Source organism: Oncorhynchus gorbuscha, linkage group LG02 (assembly GCF_021184085.1).
Source record: "Oncorhynchus gorbuscha isolate QuinsamMale2020 ecotype Even-year linkage group LG02, OgorEven_v1.0, whole genome shotgun sequence".
NCBI lineage: Eukaryota > Metazoa > Chordata > Actinopteri > Salmoniformes > Salmonidae > Oncorhynchus > Oncorhynchus gorbuscha.
The window spans coordinates 70,496,174-70,516,773 of NC_060174.1; the positions used below are offsets into that span (position 1 = coordinate 70,496,174).

A 20,600-nucleotide genomic window follows, 5' to 3' on the forward strand; every position below is an offset into this window, starting at 1 on the left:
CTGAGTTGTATGAAATCGAGCACACAGCCATGCAATCTCCATAGACAAATATTGGCAGTAGAATGGCCTTCCTGAAGAGCTCAGAGACTTTCAACGTGGCACTGTCATAGGATGCCCTATAACAGGGGCTGAGTCACTGTCTTACTGGTGCTCTTCCATGCCGTCCCTGGGAGGGGTTCAGGATGGTAAGTTAGTGGTTGAAGGTTGAAGATATCCCTCTAGTGGTGTGGGGGCTGTGCTTTGGCAAAGTGGGTGGGGTTATATCCTGCCTGTTTGGCCCTGTTTGGCCCGAGGGTATCGTTGGATGGGGCTACAGTGTCTCCTGACCACTCCTGTCTCAGCCTTCAGTATTTATGCTGCAGTAGTTGATGTGTCGGGGGGCTATGGCCAGTCTGTTATATCTGAAGTATTTTCCTGTCTTATTCGGGGTCCTGTGTGAATTTAAGTATGCTCTCTCGCTCTTTCTTTCTTTTTTTCTCTCTCTCTCGGAGGACCCGAGCCCTAGGACCATGCCTCAGGCCTACCTGGCCTGATGACTCCTTGCTGTCCCCAGTCCAACTGGTCATGCTGCTGCTCCAGTTTCAACTATTCTGCCTGCGGCTATAGAATCATGACCTGTTCACTGGACGTGCTACCTGTCCCAGACCTGCTGTTTTCAACTCTCTAGAGACAGCAGGAGCGGTAGAGATACTCTGAATGAATGATCGGCTATGAAAAGCCAACTGACATTTACTCCTGAGGTGCTGACTTGTTGCACCCTCTACAACCACTGTGATTATTATTATTTGACCCTGCTGGTCATCTATGAACATCTTGGCCATGTTCTGTTATAATCTCCACCCGGCACAGCCAGAAGAGGACTGGCCACCCCTCATAGCCTGGTTCCTCTCTAGGTTTCTTCCTAGGTTTTGGCCTTTCTAGGGACGTCAGCACAAGAACTGTTCGTCCGGAGCTTCATGAAATGGGTTTCCATGCACAATGCCAAGCGTCGGCTGGAGTGGTGTAAAGCTCACCGCCATTGGACTCTGGAGCAGTGGAAACAGATTCTCTAGACTGAAGCTTCACCATCTGGTGGTCCGACAGACAAATCTGGGTTTGGGAGATGCCAGGAGAATGCTACCTTGCCAAATGCATAGTGTCAACTGTAAAGTTTGGTGGAGGAGGAATAATGGTGTGGGGCTGTTTTTCATAGTTCAGGCTAGGCCTCTTAGTTCCAGTGAATGGAACTCTTAATGCTACAGCATACAATGACATTCTAGAAGATTCTGTGTTTGACTGGCCTGAACGAAGCCCTGACCTCAACCCCATCGAACACCTTTGGGATGAATTGGAATGCCGACTGTGAGCCAGGCCTAATCGCCCAACATCAGCGCCCGACCTCACTAATGCTCGTGGTTGAAGAGAAGCAAGTCCCCACAGCAATGTTCCAACATCTACTGGCAATCCTTCTCGGAAGAGTGGAGGCAATTATAGTAGCAAAAGGAGGACTAACTTCATATTTATGCCTATTATTCTGGAATGAGATGTTCGATAAACGGGTGTCCACTTTCCTTTGGTCATGCGGTGTATGTGGTACATTTCCACTACAAAACTCATAAAAGGCCTTTTCAAAACCCTAAGCTCATTTTCAATTGACTAAGTACAACACAAAAATCGTCACCTTTTTACCAAAATTAAATCAGTGTTCGATCTACAAATACATGTTTCTCATTGCAACATATGTATAAAGTCATAATGCAGTGCTCACAATCTTTTCGATAAGATTCTCTTTTCTTTTGTTAACATACATCTGACTGCCTCCTGAGTGGCACTGTGGTGTATGGCACTGCATAAGTGTTGCAGCATCACTACAGCCTGGGGTTCAATCCTGTATCACAACAGGCCATGACCGGGGAGTCCAATAGGGCGGCGCACAATTGGCCCAGCGTCATCCTGGTTAGGGGAGGGTTTGGCAGGGCTCATCGTGCTCTAGCAACTCCTTGTGGCAGGCCGGGCGCCTACAGGCTGACTACAGTCATCAGTTGAACGGTGTTTCCTCCGACACATTGGTGCAACATTTAAAAAGAATGTGGCCTTCCCTGGTCAGTATTGATAATATTTGCTGCCATAGATTTTTATAGACACAGCTATGGACAACTGCTAAAGTGATGCTACAGCGTTAAACAACATTGCTGCCCGGAATTTAGCTGGAGCTAAACAAAGGAGACGAATTCACAAAAATAAATGTGAAATCTTAAAGAGATGGGCAGGGCTAAGGATTAAGAGGGTGTGAACAATGATGAATGGGCGTACACAAAGAAGAGCTCTCTAGCTAGTGTAAAATTCTCTACAAAATCTTTCAGCTACTTTTTCTCAAAAGTTGGGTTACAAGTTGATCAACTTTTAAAGTAGCATAACTTCGCCCAACTACAGTGTATGATATATCAGTTTGAAACTAAGTCTGTACTTTTTTTAAATGCTTTAAAAAAGTTTGTGAAGAAAAGCCCAGATAGACTGTTGGTAGTTCGGTGAGCTTTGTCATGAAACAACTGTAGTTACATTCACACAGTAAAAAAAAAAAAAATATTTTTTAATGTTTACATATAACAATAGAAAAGGGGCCAAGAATAAAAACAAATATGATGCTAAGTATATTACAATGTTCACAGTGCCTTTATGTGTAAGCCTCTGAGCATCTGGTTGCCAGGTGTGTGGATCCTGCCTGTCAAGCCTGCGGTGGTGGCTATGGGAGAGTAACGAGAAACACAACACCTTCACACTGCTTGTTTATGTGCAGTCCAGAGGCACAAAGTACATTCCCACCCAACCCCATCCATTTAACTAGCGGTGGTGACCTGGTCACACTGGCAATATGGACACATACATTTGAGGAATTGTGAAATCAAATGGACAGTGCCGTATTCTGTGCAGTTCTATTTTTAAAATGTAGACTCTAGGTAGACAGGAGTACAGTGCAATGTCCACATTCCTGGGCAATGCAGGAAGAAAGCCAACATTCCACACACCTTGCCAAAAGAGAAGGAAATGGACTTTGATACTATAAATATTCTCAAAATGACATCTAGTGGTACAGCAACCAGAGAAAAGATCCTTTCTTTAGCACTCAGCTAGAGATCCATCTACCCAATCCATTCTAAACTCTCTGATTAACACAACGTGATTGTAAATTCCCCCTCCAGCTCCTTTAACCATCTGCAGAAAGTCACACATTCCCAGCACAACTCCATACCAACCCACAGCTTGCTGTACAGGACCAAGAGGACAATGGACACAATAAAAGGGTATGAAAAGAGGATATGATCAAGTACAGCACATTATGTAAATCAGAAGACCAGTCCAGACCTGTTTGATGCTGCTCTGCTAAGTCTACTAAATCTGACAACAATACCCCAGTCAGGGGTTTATCTGGAGACTGAGTCAGTGGGGCATCTGTCTGTAGAGGGCATGGGCCTGCTGGGTGGTTGGTACTAAGCTTCTAAGCTAACCAACCCACTGCCCTGACCCAGCAGGGTGTGTGAAAGATAGGGCACACATCTGGGTAGAACATCGGAATTTCCTTAGTAGTGAACCAGGATACAGACTAATACATACTCTGTCCAGGGAGTGGCAAAGGCTCGGACTGGACACCCTTCTCACATTTAGTCAGTAGATTTGAGTGATTTTTCCCAGGCTTTTATTCTGACTCTTGCTGAAGCCCTGTGTGCAGCAGGCATTGGGCACCAGAATAACAAACCTTCTGGTGACTGACATGGATATGTACCACCAGTCTAATAAAAAGAAGCTGTGATCTTCACTTCCTCTTCACACGAGGAAGCAAAAACACTCCCATTCAATTTCACTTCCATTTTAGACCATGTATTATGAGTCAGCAGGATCCTTGAATTAGTGATGATGTTCCTGTATCTCTACACAACAAATGGACCGGATTAGGACCTAATCACCAGTAATGAAAAGTGGATAGTAAAATGTTGGGGAATCTTGTCATATACAGTAACTGCTGGAGAGGAGGAAAAGAGTAGGAATGACAGGAGTCCTACTCTGGTAGCCTACCAGAGAGACAGTAGAAAGACCTGCTACACGGGAACATGGGACAAGTGTGTCGGGTTTAAAAGGTTATATTTATGAACAGAGCATAGAGTATTGACCAAAAGTCCATCAAATCCTTATAAAAACCATGATAATATGCTTCTCTTGTAACTACTGCAGTGCAACTTGAACCAAAAAGTAATGTAATGAGATTGTAGACAACTGCAAACTGGGCCTTCACTTGTTATTGCAACAACATATGGCCATGGGGCTGTTGTAATCTTTGTGCCATTGTCCTTCAAACCCCCCCAGCTCTTCTTTGTTTGGAGTCAAAGGGGGAGGTGGGTATGGGATTACATACACCAAACACACACACACAGGACAGCGTCATCAAGCCTCTCCACTGAAGACAGCTCCTCACAGTTTTATTTCACCTTTATTTAACCAGGTAGGCCAGTTGAGAACAAGTTCTCATTTACAACTGACCTGGCCAAGATAAAGCAAAGCAGTGCGACAAACACAGAGTAACACATGGAATAAACAAACGTACAGTCAATAACAATAGAAAGATATGTATACTGTGTGTGCAGATGAGGGAAGGAGGTAATGCAATAAATAGGCCATAGTGGCCAAGTAATGACAATTTAGCAATTAACACTGGAGTGATAGATGTGCAGATGAGGATGTGTAAGTAGAAATACTGCTGTGCAAAAGAGCAGAAAAACAAAAACGGGATGAGGTAGGTAGTTGGTTGGATGGACTATTTACAGATGGGCTGTGTACAGCTGCAGCGATCAGTAAATTGCCTGACAGCTGATGCTTAAAGTTAGTGAGGGAGATATAAGTCTCCAACTTCAGTGATTTTTGCAATGGGTTCCAGTCATTGGCAGCAGAGAACTGGAAGGAAAGGCGGTGGATTTGGCAGCAAATATGTAGCGAGGGTCAGCCAACGAGTGCATACAGGTCGCAGTGGTGGGTAGTATATGGCTTTGGTATAAAAACATATATAAAACCAGATGGCACTGTGATAGACACCCGGCATACAGAGAGAAACATGTCACCCTCTCTGTGAGGGGTGGCCACCCTCTCTGTGAGGGGTAGCCACCCTCTCTGTGAGGGGTAGCCACCCTCTCTGTGAGGGGTGGCCACCCTCTCTGTGAGGGGTGGCCACCCTCTCTGTGAGGGGTAGCCACCCTCTCTGTGAGGGGTAGCCACCCTCTCTGTGAGGGGTAGCCACCCTCTCTGTGAGGGGTAGCCACCCTCTCTGTGAGGGGTAGCCACCCTCTCTGTGAGGGGTAGCCACCCTCTCTGTGAGGGGTAGCCACCCTCTCTGTGAGGGGTAGCCACCCTCTCTGTGAGGGGTAGCCACCCTCTCTGTGAGGGGTAGCCACCCTCTCTGTGAGGGGTAGCCACCCTCTCTGTGAGGGGTAGCCACCCTCTCTGTGAGGGGTAGCCACCCTCTCTGTGAGGGGTAGCCACCCTCTCTGTGAGGGGTAGCCACCCTCTCTGTGAGGGGTAGCCACCCTCTCTGTGAGGGGTAGCCACCTTCTGAGGTGACTGTGGAACAATGTAGTGACTTCAGAAATTATTCACACCACTTTACTTTTTCCACATTTTGTTGTGTTACATTTTAAATTCAGGCTGTATCACATTGACACTGTGTCACTGATCTACACACAATACCTCATAATGTCAAAGTGGAATTTTGCTTGTAGATTTTTTATTTTATTAATAAAAAATGTAAAGCTGAAATGTCTTGAGTCAATAAGTGTTCAACCCCTTTGTTATGGCAAGCCTAAATAAATTGAGGAGTAAAAATGTGCTTAACAAATCGCATAATTCAACCACAAAAAACAGGGAGGTTTTTCAATGCCTTGCAAAGAAGGGCACCGATTAGTAGATGTGTGAACAGACGCTGAATATCCCTTTGAGTATGGAGAAATTATTCATTACATTTTGGATGGTGTATCAAAACACCCAGTTACTACAAAGATACAGCTATCCTTCATAACTCAGTTGCTGGAGAGGAAGGAAACTGCACAGAGATTAAAACAGTTACAGAGTTTAATGGTTGTGATATGAGAAAACTGAGGATGGATCAACAACATTGTAATTACTTGACAATACTAACCCAAATGACAGAGTCAATAGAAGGAAGCCTGTACAGAATAAAAATATTCCAAAACATGCATCCTGTTTGCAACAAGGCACTTAAGTAATACTGCAAATATTGTACAATCCAGATGTGCAAAGCTCTTAGAGACTTACCCAAAAAGACTGTAATCGCGAACTCAGGGGTGTGAATACTTATGTAAATGACACATGCATTTAATTTCAATACATTTCTAAAAGCATGTTTTTACTTTGTCATTATGGGGTAGTGTGTGTAAATGGATGAGAACAAAGACCTATTGAATCGATTTTGAATTCAGGTAGTAGCCCAACAAAAATGTGGAATAAATCAAGGGGATTAATAATTTCTGAAGGCACTGCAGTACTGTGCTTACTGGTTTCCTAACTGAGAGGCAGGCATCCCTGCTGACGAATGCCAAACATGAGAAAACCCACTCAGTATGGGGCTGTACAGCCATGCTTCACATTCCCAGGTGAGACAAGTGTTGAAGGTAAACACTACTTTTCTTAATGACAACCTAATACTTAAACAGTATTTAGTCATCAACTGGATATACAGGTCCAGAAACAGAGTCAACTCTTCCTGACACACACAGTTCAGTTCAATGGAAGGGTAGTGATAAGAGTTTGATAGATTGCTGGAAAATTGTGTTTAGAAACTTATGATAAAAGCAGCACAGAGCATGTGCAGTGCAGTTTTCAACCTGTAAGAAAATAAGATACCCACACTTCCTCATTAGGAACTGGCCTTTTCCAACAGGCCATTCACAAATTCTCTCAGGTACAGACTCACAGTCATCAGCATTCAGCAGAGTCCACTGATATGTGGAATCTATTACTGGCAGCACCTTGGTTGAAAAGGTTAAAAAGGCAAGAAAAATTAAGTACTTACATCGAAGGCCTCCCTGCGCAGCCCCTCACTGCTCCTCAGCCAGCAGCGGCTCAGCTCACTCAGCTCCACGATGGGCTGAACCTTTAACCTCACAGAGTCCCCAGACTGACGGATCTTCTCCACGATCTCGTCCCGGCTCTTATTCTCCACGTTGTGCCCATTGATCTCCACCAACCTGTCTCCAGGCACCAGACCCAGCGCCAGGTCCTTGGTCCCGGCTCCAGGCTCAGCAAAGTGGACCACCCTCCGGTAGACCCCACCGTCAGACCTCCGGTCCAACATGGTGGTGCGGCGCAAGGAGAAACCAAAGTCTCCTGTGTTGCGGCGCTGCAGCTCCAGTTCCCTGGGCTCAGGCATAGGTGGAGCCATGACGCCAGGCAGTCGCAGATCTGCAGGGAAGGTCTTCTCCACCACTTCTGGGATGTGAACCTTCTTCCCAGCCCTGCTGCGGACCTGGGGATGCTGCTGTGAACCCTGTCTGTGGTAGGTGTCAAACACCTTGTCCTCTAACTGGGGAGATGGTTGAGTTGAGCTTGATGTGGAAGCCTCAGAGGCACTCTCCTCTTTGCTCCTCTGGGAGAAGGAGAAGGGCTTCATGATCTGGTCCACCTGGGAGTTCTGCTTGGCCAGACCACCGAACTTGGCCGCCCGCTCCTTCACAGAGATGCGATGGGGGTCCTGTCCCCCTTCCCCCTTGATGTCATCGCTGGAGCTGGCTGCACTCACCTGGCCCAGGTCCAGGACCATGCTGCCACGGTTACTGAAGCGATCAGCATCTAGATCAGTAAGGCTGAGCTCTGTGTTACTAGCCACCTTGATAGGGATGGGGCTGGAGATCTCCAGCTTGACCTTGGAGTCCCTCTTAGAGCCTCCTCGGTGGAGGTTGAAGAAGCCCCGCCTCTGGCTCATCTCGTCCAGGCTCGTCAGCTCTGCCTGGGACATCCTCTCCTTTTTGTCCTTCCTGTCTTTTTTCTCCTTCTTCCTCTCATCCTTGTCTTTCTTAATTAGATGGAACATATTTGGCTCCAGATAGCAACCCCCTCAAGGTTGGTTTGTGTCAGTTTACACCAGGGGAGGTTCCATACACAAGTGAAGTATCAGTTCACGCTTTTGACCCAGGTCATGGAAACATCTGGGTGACACTTTGAAATGTAATCAGAGGGGCCATGAGGAGAGAAGAGACAATCAAGTAAGTATTTGGCCAGGCCATTATAATCCAACAATCATCCAATACAATGGCAATGAGGTATCCTTACAGATCATGCCCATGGCTAGAGACGATGACTCATCACAGAGAGAGTGTTTGTTACCCGGGAATGTCTAGGCTCATTTAAAGTAGCTGTCCAGATTTCTATGAAATATGACCTATAATTACAATGAGTGAAATAGTTATTTCCAACGTATACGTTAACGGCCTAGTGCAGGCAAAATCATGATTGTCCTGTGTTTTATATACAGTATATCCACACTATGAGGTTGGAATGATACAGTGAACATGTGAAAATTATGATCATGCCCTTTTAGTGTAAGAGCTGTTTGAAATGACTACATTAAATTTGTGCCAGTTTTTGTGGGATGCAATTTTGGTCTACCAGGTGACATCATGTAATCTAATTGTAATCTAAGTAATCCCCATAAGTAATATTTTAGCATAACAGGGTCATAAACAATAACTAGTAATGCTGCGTACACCAAAGGAAACATCTTTCGTGTAAAAATATGTTAAATTGCTGAGGTGTAGTCACTTTTGAGGACATAAGCTACACAGTACAAATATGATATAAAATATTTGTATGTATTTCCTATTGAACAAAACTGTATGAATAAGGATTGAAGTGACCGACTTAAGCTTTCTAAATATAATCAAATTATAAAATGGCCAAGTGTAAGAGTTCACCTTCCTTATAAATATAAAATGCATATTTGTATATTTTCTAAAGGTCTCTCTTGATCAAAATGTCTGTCCCAACTGTTTTGAACGTCACACCGAGCTCTGGCTTAGTTTTTTAACAAGTTCAGGTAGCCATTTCTGTTTGTCATAGAGAGACAATATTAATATGAGATAAAAGGAGAGTTCCTTTTATCTCATATTAATATTGTCTATGACAAGCAGAAATTGTTTTTGGTTACCATGTAAGGATTGCAGACGTGTGCTTTGTTAGACTCTGGGAAGTAGGGTTCAGCCAGGAGTCAACATCTTGAATGTAATGGCAAAATGTAGCATTCCACCTAACTAGACATACCCAAAAATAACAGCTATTCATGTGTAATTACATGGTTCTGACATGCAAAAACTTGGAAAGACGTCTGGGAGATGAGGAAATGATCAGAAGACAGGAGTTACATAGTTCAGAATACACAAGATCAAGTAAACATTAATATATATATATATATATATCAAAGTTATCAAACAAACTTGGTTACACAATTGTTCTTTATTAAAGAAAAAAATAGAAATAAGCTGAACCATTTACAAAATGGCATTTCTTTTACATCACAGGTGTAAATTATTAGATTTCCCTTTCACCATTCTTGTGCATGTCGTGATAGTCTCTGCCAGGAAACAAAAAGCAAACTGGTATTTCGAACAGAAGATCTGGCATTTCCCCATTTTTCCCTCCTGTGTTTGGTTCAATGCTTGCAGTTCTTCCTTTTGGCATGTGTGTTGGATAGTGGCGCTCACCTTGAGTGGGGGGTCTTGTGATGGTTGTGAGGTTGCTTTGGGCCTCCAATTCAGCCATTTCCAACACCAGCTGCTCTCAGAAGTGTCAGGATTTGGCCAGGGTTGTTCCGGTTTTTGGTCACTAGATGCCCCCATTGTGCTTTTTGACCTTTTGTTTTTTCCTTGATCCCCATTATTATTTGCACCTGTGCCTCGTTTCCCCTGATTGTATTTAAACCCTTAGTTTTCCTCAGTTCTTTGCTCTGTGTTTGTATGTTAGCACCCAGCCCTAGTATCCTGTGAACTCTTGTTGATCCCGGTAGACTCTCTTGTGGAATTCTGTTTTTTGTTCTTGTTTATTTATTTTTGAGTATCTTTTGAGGCTTTTTATGCTATACTTTCCACCTTGTGGATTTACCTTTTTGTCTTGGAGGATTACCTTTGTTCTTGTGGAATTCCTTTTGAGGTTGTGGAGTTACATGTTGTCCTGAAGAACTTCACTTTTTACTTCATTAAATACACTGCCTCAAGTACTGCTGTGTCTGCCTCATCTTCTGGGTTCTGCCGACTATTCGTGGCTCAGTTGGTTAAGTGACTGTTTCTCACTCCGGAGACCAGGGTTAGTAGCCGGGTCCTGACAAGAAGGCCAACCAGGAAACGGGTTTGACCTTTTGCTTTGGCCATCTGCTTGTAGAGAATGAAAACATTTACTGTAGCAATGTCCACAAAGTGGTCAAAAAAAGTCTTACCACTTCCTGATCTTGTGGAGTAGCCTATCAGAGCATCAGATACGTTGACACCCCCCATGATGGCATTGTAGTCCTTCACAGAAATAGGGACATTCTCACCCATGCCCCATTGGCATTTTCCCCCCTCCTTGAGACATGGTTGTTATTGAATGCCTTATGCGGTGTGGTGAGCATGGTTACTCTTCTGGTGTCCTTCCATTTCACAAAACGCAGCTTGTTAGTCCTGATCCGACATAGCGTCCCTCTCTCCAATGTCTTTGTCATGTCGTTTACCTTAGTCTTGGGGGAAAAGATTCTGTTCGGATGAATGGTGCCACAGGCTCTTATTTTCTTGTTCAGGAGGTCTATGAAAAGTATGGAACTAGTATACAAATGATCCACAAAGAGCTTGTACCCACTGCCAAGTAAGGAGAAGTCCATCAGCTGCATGACAGAGTCATAACTAAGGCCCTTAGTTATGTGGGTGTTATCGCCTTGCCTTCATAAATGAAAAAGTTCCATGTGTAGTCGGAGGCTGAATCGGCTGGTTGACCTATTTGTCATATATTGCTTCAATGAGGCAACCATGCGCTCATCTATAGATAGATTTTGAGCAGGCGGGAAGTAAGTTTTGCATGCCTCCACCATGTCATGATAAAGGGGCTTGACTCTTGCAAGACGATTGCAGCCCCCTTCTTCTGGACATTCCCTGATCCTTTTGTGGGTCACTCATGTGAAGAGTACGGTTGATGGTCAAGAATCGGTTTTCACTCATGATGGAGGTGGGGAACTTGAACCGATAGAGTGGGGACTCTAGTTGTCAACTAGTCTTGATACATTTACCAGTCCAATGTAAATCACCAAGGAAATGTAGTTGTTCATGTCACCCCTGGTGACAGGTTTCCAGGACATCTTCCTTCCCCCTGCAGCTTCATGTCCCCATACTTGTTATTACTAATTAGCATCCCCGGTACAGAGGTGGTAAAGTAGAGCTGAAGCATCTGTAAGGGGGTATATGTTTCATCACTAAACTTTATCTGTACAGTGACTCACAAAGAAGGTCTGAAGAACACACACAATGCAAAGAGTAACACTTTGGAGACAAATGCAGAGGTGAGAACCACAAATAAACAATAGCCATGAGAGTTTAGTGGCCTCTCCAAAGTTACCAGGATGAAACTTAGAACAGCAAACAGTGAACTAATATGAAACATAGACAATAACTACTTTGGAATTATATAACATTGAAATGACTTGTTACATAGACCTATGTAAGCTAAATCCAAAGCACAAAAAGTAGACAACTTATAAAAAATGAAATACATATAGTAAATTAGCTATACAAAGTCATGAAAATAATTTGCTTACAGATCTAAAAGTGGATCCTTCTCGAAAGCAATCTTCGTCGGCCAAGTCCAAATCCTCATTGTTGTCCAAATCGCTCCCCTGATCTGAGTCCGACTCCAGTATTTTAATCAAAGCTTCTGTCTGTGTACTTATTCATAGCTGCCTTCTTTTAAGCTTCCTGTTCAATATTCTTAGTTTTTACCTTTTTATTCCCCCGTGGGAAGCCATCTTTTATGCTAAAGCGATGAAATCTGTTTACAATGTAATGTAGCGTGCTCGGTGCGTCTCATCTCTGAGCCAGGTAGCAATAGTTTGCATTACACATAAAGGTTCTAAGCCTTGCTTTGTTCCACCCAGGTCAACTGTATATCCCTGGAAAGCTTTTCTCATTGGCTACAAGACTGTCAAGGTGCCATAGTAGCCAATCCCCTGTGTAATGGATGCCTACAGATGTGCAAAGAGTCAGTCGGTGGACACTCGATGTTGCCATTAAGTCATACATCATCAGATAACATTGGCAATATGCTAGATTTGTTTCTGCCAACCTAATGATTAGCCCCATGTAGCTTTAGCTCAAACACAGACCAAATTGAAGCTTACCTTGTAAGATGTTTACTGTTTGGTGAAAACTTTGTGTAAAATAAACATTTTGATCCTCGGGGCTGGTGATCAATAACAGTAGGTCACAGACAGACATAAGATATCCTCATGATCTGTGGAGTCCCGGCTTTCAGTGTGTATGACTGTATTCTGTGTTTATTTTGTTTATGCTCACAACACTAACTGGAATGTAGGTCTCAGCCCACTTTAAATGAGGTCATCGGCTCGGCCTCCACTTATAAATTAGTATGTCCATACATGGTAGTAAGTCACAAAGATTTGAAGGTACAGATCAATAGCCAATATACTTAGCTTTCTGCAGACACCCTGCTTTTGCAGATAGGGGCTACCGTTCTCATACTAGACTATATTGAATAGGGTCCCCAAATATGGGGACTTTACATTTAAGAGGTTAATGGACAGTCGGAAGAGAGACTGAAATTGTAGGAGAGACACCCATCTTCAATTGGTGTCAGAGTTCACGTCATACTTCAGAAGAAATTATACCCATAGACAGACAATGAGCAGAGAGGAAGAGGCTAAGCGAAAGAAACGACCAAAAGGTTCATGGCTAGAATGAATCCAGCTTTTGTGAATTTATCATCAGATTTCACTTTAATTAACCAAGCAGGTTAGAATAATTAGGTTAACGTTAGAAGAAGGCCAAAACGCTAAAACACAAACAATAAAATGAACTTTTGATGTTATTTTGATACAAGCTGGATCCCTTCTAGCCATGAGAGGCCCAACTCCGCAAAAATCGGTCTTCTATAAGCAGGTGGCATTGCTAGGTTTCGTCCGGTACCCAAGTGAGGAGTTTTTGTATGGAGGTCAAAGAGAGTCAAATTTGGTCAACAAAAAAATTGAAATGTCTTATTTGCTACGTGAGGTTTATTTGATTGAATAGAAGTGGACTAAGTTTTGTACACTTCACCTTTTCCCAAAGTTTAAAAAAGGGTGCTGTTTAGAAGTGCAAGAGCTAATTGAGTTATTGCACATGCGCACTTCACAGACTAGATGTTCCCTAATGGAAATAGATGCTTGAACACGCTAATAGGCTCTCGTTAGCTCGTGCTTGGCTCTGCTTCTTGATTGTTCTGCCCGATATGATTCATTTGCTCCCATTGGAAACAACAAGTTGTGGTCTATCTTGGGTTAGTTGTATATCCAAAGATTTTTACATCTGTGTCCGTGGGAACCAATAACTACCGCTCAATGCAAGCAATTATGATCTACGGTGTACACAGATCCATTTATAAGCGAAAATGTCAGTCGGAACCGGTACCAGAACCACGCAGGTCCCCTAAACAAGGGACTTAATATTGGTTTAATAGACCAATAACAAAAGAGAGTTCCAAACCTCTTTTCCAATAACAGCACATTTTTGCAGTTACTTCCAATTTAAAGATACAGTATATTATGCTGGAATATAGAAAAGTACTCTCATGAACATGCAAGTAAAATTTAAAAGACCCAATGCAGTGGTTTAATATTAATATCAATTCATTTCCCAGTAACAATTTAGTGCCTAACTAATATATTTCCATTAAAATTGGCAACAAAAAAAAAAGCAAAAAACTCTTTCTCAAGTGAAAATGTTGCTAGTGTAACGGATGTGAAACGGCTAGCTTAGTTAGCGGTGCGCGCTAAATAGCGTTTCAATCAGCGACGTCACATGCTCTGAGACCTTGAAGTAGTAGTTCCCCTTGCTCTGCAAGGGCCGTGGCTTTTGTGGAGTGATGGGTAACGATGCTTCGTGGGTGACTGTTGTTGATGTGTGCAGAGGGTCCCTGGTTCGCGCCCGGGTATGGGCGAGGGGACGGTCTAAAGTTATACGGTACACTAAGACTGTCTGGGAGTGGTCTGCGTGGGGAGGAGAAAACTGAAAACAAACTTTTGTTGGCAGATGGATTTGGAACTCTTTCTTTTTGGTCTACTAACCAATTTACTGCATGGTGATATCACCATGGAAAGCCGAAACTCCCACCCATGCAAACCCGCAGTTTAGAAGGTCCTGTGTAGATTCTATTTTCAACCAGCAACTATCAGGAAATAACACTAATCAATGTTTTTCCATCGGCTGTTGTACAACATGATACAAAACATAGGAAAACAGAATTTTGACTGCACTTGGCCTTTAAACTGTCAGGGCCTGGGAGTGGGTCAGCTTTACACAGCAATGCATTTCAATGTGTCAATTAACTGTCAGTCACCAAGGGCTAGGTAGAAGCAACCAGACACCATTGTTGTAGCGAAGGTATCAAATGTGTTGGAGGCTGCCTTTCATTAAATAACAATGTTGCTGCTTTTCTGTCAGTAAACTGTTCAAAACCACTACACTTACAAATGATGTTCCACAATTTCAGGCAGATTACTGTGGGGTTTCCAAAACAAGTTGGTATGCTGATATGACTTCTGTAAGTTTCCATTGACGTGACACAAGTAATGTTCTTTCCAAGTTGTAAGTGGGAGGGAAAAGAGAGTGTGTCCCTGTTGACCCTTCATTGAAACCTAATGTGCCGAAGAAAAAGGGACCAGGGTTTCCGAAGTAGACTCCCTTTATACCGGTACAGTCCCAGTCCTGAGGGGCCAAAGAGTGTGCTGGCTTTTATCTCATCTTAATCAATTATAATCGCAAAACAACTGGGAACTCGGATATCTCCGACTTCCGACTGGGGAAAATCATTTTGAACGGTCATCCAACTCGGCATCTTTCTAGAGCTCTGACTTTCCAACCTGAAAATCACAGACGTCATGATTTGACCTTCCTTTATACCGAGTTCCCATTTGTCTTTAAAGCATCATATATTGGATCATGTATGGATCTTCATCTTCCAATCAGGTTGCTGAATCAGGAAGCCATTCCCTTCCTGACCACCTCACTCCAACCACGCCCTGCAGCTGAAGGCTGTCAGTGAATTAGTGGGGATAGCGTTCTCTTTACTATTGCAACACATTGATAAACCACACTTGACAAAAATAAATAAGACACTGCCATTCTCCAATTTACATGGGAATATCATTAAAGTTACAAACTAGGCTACTGACCCTCCTCCCCATGCGTCTCGTGCCGCACAGCACTGCTATGAGAAGCCGTCATGCATGGACAAATTTGACCACTATCTAAAAACAAAAAGATAGCCTATAAACTGAATATGAACAGTAGCATATATTATCTGCGATATGATTGCCTATAGCCTATGCGAGCCATATGTCTAGTGGGAATTACAAACAAATTAACATAAATGTAAGCACCCAGGGTAAAAACTGGTTGAATTAATGTTATTTCCACGTAATTTCAACCCCCCCAAAAATCTGTGATGATGTTGAATCAACGCGAAAAACTGATTGGATTTGCAAAAAGTCAACGAAAGGGCATTTCGTTTTTTTTTTTTACCTAACTTTTAACCTAAATCCAATGACATGGTGACACGTTTTGTTGATATCACGTTGAATTCATGTTAAATTGACAACTCAACCAATTGTAAATCAAAACTAGACGTTGAAAGGACGTCTGTGTCATTGGGCTGTTCGGTTATACCTGCAACAACATATTCCTGACAGAATGTCAGAATGTACATTGTTGCTGAATTATTGCCTACTCGTATCCAACACGGTGAAGAGTTTATTGTCGCTGTAGTCACAGCTTGGTCATAATGCGCTCCCTTTAAGCTGCTTTGCCCTCATTCTTTATCACACTGGTGGCTTCACATGACCAACAGTTTAATCGAGAGCAGAAAGATGTAGCATACACACCGTGGTCTAATTACAAAATAAAAACGAATATTAAGTTACTCACCGCTCAGTGATATGCTGGTTTAGTGTTGGTGAGCAGTCCGATAAAGGGTTGAGTAAGATTGTAAGTAGCTTCAGCAGTTTTATTGCAGTGTCTGCGGTTGCAGGGCAGTCCAGTCGATTAAGGCATGACTTAGAGTCAGCTGGTTTGCAGTGACCCCTACTGGCTTGTTTGGGGACATTAGACTATAGGGACAGAGGGATCATATGGAAGACCAAACGTGCCATAATTAGAATTAAATTAATAAATGCACACAAAAATAGATACATATATGAATAAATAAATGCACAAATAAATAGATAAATAAATGAATGATTGCACATATAAATAGATTAATAAAATACTTAATTAATGGTTGCACATATAAATAGATAAATGAATGAATGATTGCACACATAAATAATTATTTAAATAATTCATCCCATTTTCTTTCATTTTATTCATTTATATTATTTAATTTATTTATGTATTTCTTCCTCCAATATGACAACTAGGGGGTGTCAAGCAAACATATGTGGTTGGTATCTGAAACAACTCAATGCTTAGGCACATTGATCAATTGCATTTGCCTGGGCTGCATTCAATATGACAGAACATGTTAAAAGTTTAAAGGCCATGTTTCGCAATTACACTCCCCAAACAATAATATGTAGCGCATATAGCTATGTATCAATATGATATGTAACTTTTGTGGGGGAAATTGGACGTAAAATCTATTATATGCTGCTGTGCTGCACGTGCACCATAAAAACACACAAAGAAACATGCTTGTCATAGAAACCGATGAACAGTTTTGGAACACTGAACCATCGACTCCCTGCCTGCACCAGGTGCCTGTGTTACGAGTGGGTTGCTTTTGACAATAAGGCACCGGACTACAGCCATATAGTTTTGAACCTAGAAGAAGACTAAGAGACAAGATGGAGTCGACCGGGATGGGCGAGAGGAATGTCCAGAAAAGCATGATAAGGTCACGTTACTGAGTATCAAGCTAGCTAGCTTGGCTACAACTGATAATGTCGAGTTGGCTAGCTAGCTGCTTTTTACAGCCAGACTCTCAGTTTTACACTTAGGTAGCTAGTTAGATAATTAACTAAATTGCAATTGTCATAAACCATTATTATCTAGCTAGCTACGGTACCTAAATATATGTCAGATGTAAAGCAAGCAGGATTGTGGCATGTCAGAAGTAATACATGTTGACTAGCTCACGTTAGCTAGATCAATCAATCAATCAAATGTATTTGTAAAGCCTTTTTTACATCAGCCGATGTCACAAAGTGCTATACAGAAACCCAGCCTAAAACCCCAAACAGCAAGCAATGCAGATGTAGAAGCACATGACTTGGAAAAACTCCCTAGACAGGCAGGTTCCTAGGAAGAAACCTAGAGAGGAACCAGGCTCTGAGGGGTGGCCAGTCCTCTTTTGGCTGTGCCTGGTGGAGATTATAAGAGTACATGGCCATTAAGGCCAGATTGTTCTTCAAGATGTTCAAACGTTCATAGATGACCAGAAGGGTCAAATAATAATAATCACAGTGGTTGTAGAGGGTGCAACAGGTCAGCACCTCAGGAGTAAATGTCAGTTGGCTTTTCATAGCAGAACATTCAGACAGCAGGTGCTGTAGAGAGAGAGTCAAAAACAGCAGGTCCGGGACAAGGTAGCACGTCCGGTGAACAGGTCAGGGTTCCATAGTCGGAGGCAGGACAGTTGAAACTGGAGCAGCAGAACGACCAGACTGGAGACAGATCACTTATTAAACAATAGTAGACACTTAATTAATAAGCTAGCAGCTAGCTAACTATAGTTAAATAAATAGGAGCATGTTTCGTGATGGAATAAATAACTAATGTTCGCCTTAGCAATTGTTACTGAGATGAGAGTTGTAAATTCACTTGTATGCAATGTCATTTGCTGATAACTACTTTTTTGAGCCAAAGTGTACTTACTATGCCTGTGATACGTGGTTGTATGCACTAACTGTAAGTCACTCTGGATAAGAGTAAATATGTCATAGCCATTATAACAAAATGGCTTGGATACTTTTAATCAGATCTATTGCTGTCATTTAAAGACATAAATGTGACATAGGTACTTGAATCCTAAATACAGGTACCATTTTCTTTTGTTAAGCTCTGCAGATTTGTCATCTGATTTCTGGAGCCTGGTGGAGATGGATGCAACCATACCACAAGGCAGGGAATTTCTCTGCATCTAGGTTGAGCCATGCTACCAGCAGGAACATGGTGCATCCTGGCAGTAAGTCATGTTTGTCACTAACTTCTATGGTATCTGAAACACAAAGACAACACTTAGAGCTTATGATTCAAAAGGTGTAAAGTAAATGCAAGTCTCATGTCCAGGGTGAATACATTTTTATTAAAGTATACCCCCCCCCCCTGCCCTGGCGTCCTACCTGGTCGCATACCTGGTTGACCGGGATGCCAGCGTTGGACATCTGCTATGCCTGGGTCCAGGATGTCCCTAGAGGGGAGGGCTGACCGGCCTCTCTTCCAGGTATGACGACCGCGGCGGAAGAACATCTGGTCCTAATGTAACAGTATAACTTTAGACCGTCCCCTCGCGCGAACCAGGGACCCTCTGCACACATCAACAACAGTCACCCACGAAGCATCATTACCCATTGCTCCACAAAAGCTGCGGCCCTTGCAGAGCAAGGGGAACCACTACTTCAAGGTCTCAGAGGAAGTGACGTCACCGATTGAAACGCTATTTAGCGCGAACCACTGCTAACTAAGCTAGCCGTTTCACATCCGTTACACTAACGTATGCCAACATCTTCCTGCTCAGGGAAGAGTCGGGACAAGGGGCGATGGACCCATGGCAGAGCAAGGAAGGGTGTTATGGGCGTATTCGACCCACACTAGTTGCTGGCTCCAGGTGGTGGGGTTGTTTTCCACCATAATTTGCAAAAACATTCATTCATCATTTCCTACAATGTGATTTTCTGGGGGAAAAAAATCTCATTTTGTCTGTCATAGTTGAAGTGTACCTATGATGAAATTACAGGCCTCTCTCATCTTTTTAAGTGGGTGACTAAATACTTTTTTGCCCCACTGTATCTCACATGATGACCATTGGGAAAAACAAAACAGATTTTTTAACACAATGGCATCCTCATCTGGACTGAAGTTGAATGGCATTTGGTTCCTCATATCCAAATGACCATTATTAAGTTCATACTGTATGTAGGTGTAGCCTATATCCTTCTTTGTTCTTTGCCTGTTTTGATTATATTTGTATTTTCATACATGGAACAAAACACAACTGTTTATCCTGGAATTATTTTATTCAATAATCTACTCAATCATGATAACATTGCATTGTTTCAGCTCAGTCAGTAGGGCTGAATCTGTTGTGAAAGTCAGTAAGATAAGCAAAAAACAGCTCAAATCAGCTCAGTAGCGATTTTATACAGCATTGATTAATGGCAGGGATGAAAGATGCCTGGTACACAGTATTTAAAAGTCAATGACATCAATTAACACCAAACAGAACATCTTCATGACACCCCAAAAAAATGTGTGACAAAAGAAATCCTGGAGATCAAATTTACCAAACCAGTGTTTGATTATGAAATGAGCTCCCAGTTCTACAAGGCATTTATTTATTTTTTTGTGACCAACTTTTTATTTCATTTTTTCAGAAGGGGGGTTACAGGTACAGTACAGGTATAACAAGTCATATACACTATCAGTCAAAAAATCTAGAACACCTACTCATTCAAGGGTTTTTCTTATTTTTGACTATTTTCTACATTGTAGAATAATAATGAAGACATCAAAACTATGAAATAACACATATGGAGTCATGTAGTAACCAAAGAAGTGTTAAACAAGTCTAAATATATGTAATATTTGAGATTCTTCAAATAGCCACCCTTTGCCTTGATGACAGCTTTGCACACTCTTGGCATTCTCTCAACCAGCTTCACCTGGAATGCTTTTCCGACAGCCTTGAAGGAGTACCCACATATGCTGAGCACTTGTTGGCTGCTTTTCCTTCACTCTGCGGTCAAACTCTTTCCCAAACTATCTCCATTTAGTTGAGGTTGGGTGATTGTGGAGGCCAAGTCATCTGATGCAGCACTCCATCACTCTCCTTCTTGGTAAAATAGCCCTTACACAGCCTGGAGGTGTGATGGGTCATTGTCCTGTTGAAAAACAAATGATAGTCCCACTAAGCGCAAACCAGATGGGATGGTGTATCACTGCAGAATGCTGTGGTAGCCATGCTGGTTAAGTGTGCCTTGAATTCTAAATAAATCAGATACAGTGTCACCAGCAAAGCAGCCCACATCATAACACCTCCTCCTCCATGCTTTATGGTGGGAAATACACATACAGAGATCATCCGTTCACCCACACAACGTCTCACAAAACACGGCGGTTGGA

The 20,600-nt window shown here is 42.6% G+C and overlaps 1 protein-coding gene across 4 annotated transcripts in view; it reads right to left on the reverse strand.

Moving 5' to 3' along the window:
- The window catches only part of LOC124008521 (unconventional myosin-XVIIIa-like), a 123,473-nt gene extending 107,146 nt beyond the window's left edge, over positions 1-16,327 (reverse strand). For 3 of the 4 annotated variants that reach the window (XM_046319896.1, XM_046319888.1, XM_046319870.1), the window contains exons 1-2: positions 16,188-16,327; positions 7,052-8,193 (exon numbers count right to left, since the gene is read on the reverse strand). In XM_046319896.1, the coding sequence (XP_046175852.1) occupies positions 7,052-8,068 (1,017 nt within the window). In that variant the 5' untranslated portion in view covers positions 8,069-8,193; positions 16,188-16,327. Of the gene's footprint in view, positions 1-7,051; positions 8,194-14,732; positions 14,883-16,187 lie in introns of those variants that run through there. The other variant, XM_046319879.1, reaches the window with a different exon arrangement.
- Between the last annotated feature and the right edge of the window lie 4,273 nt (positions 16,328-20,600).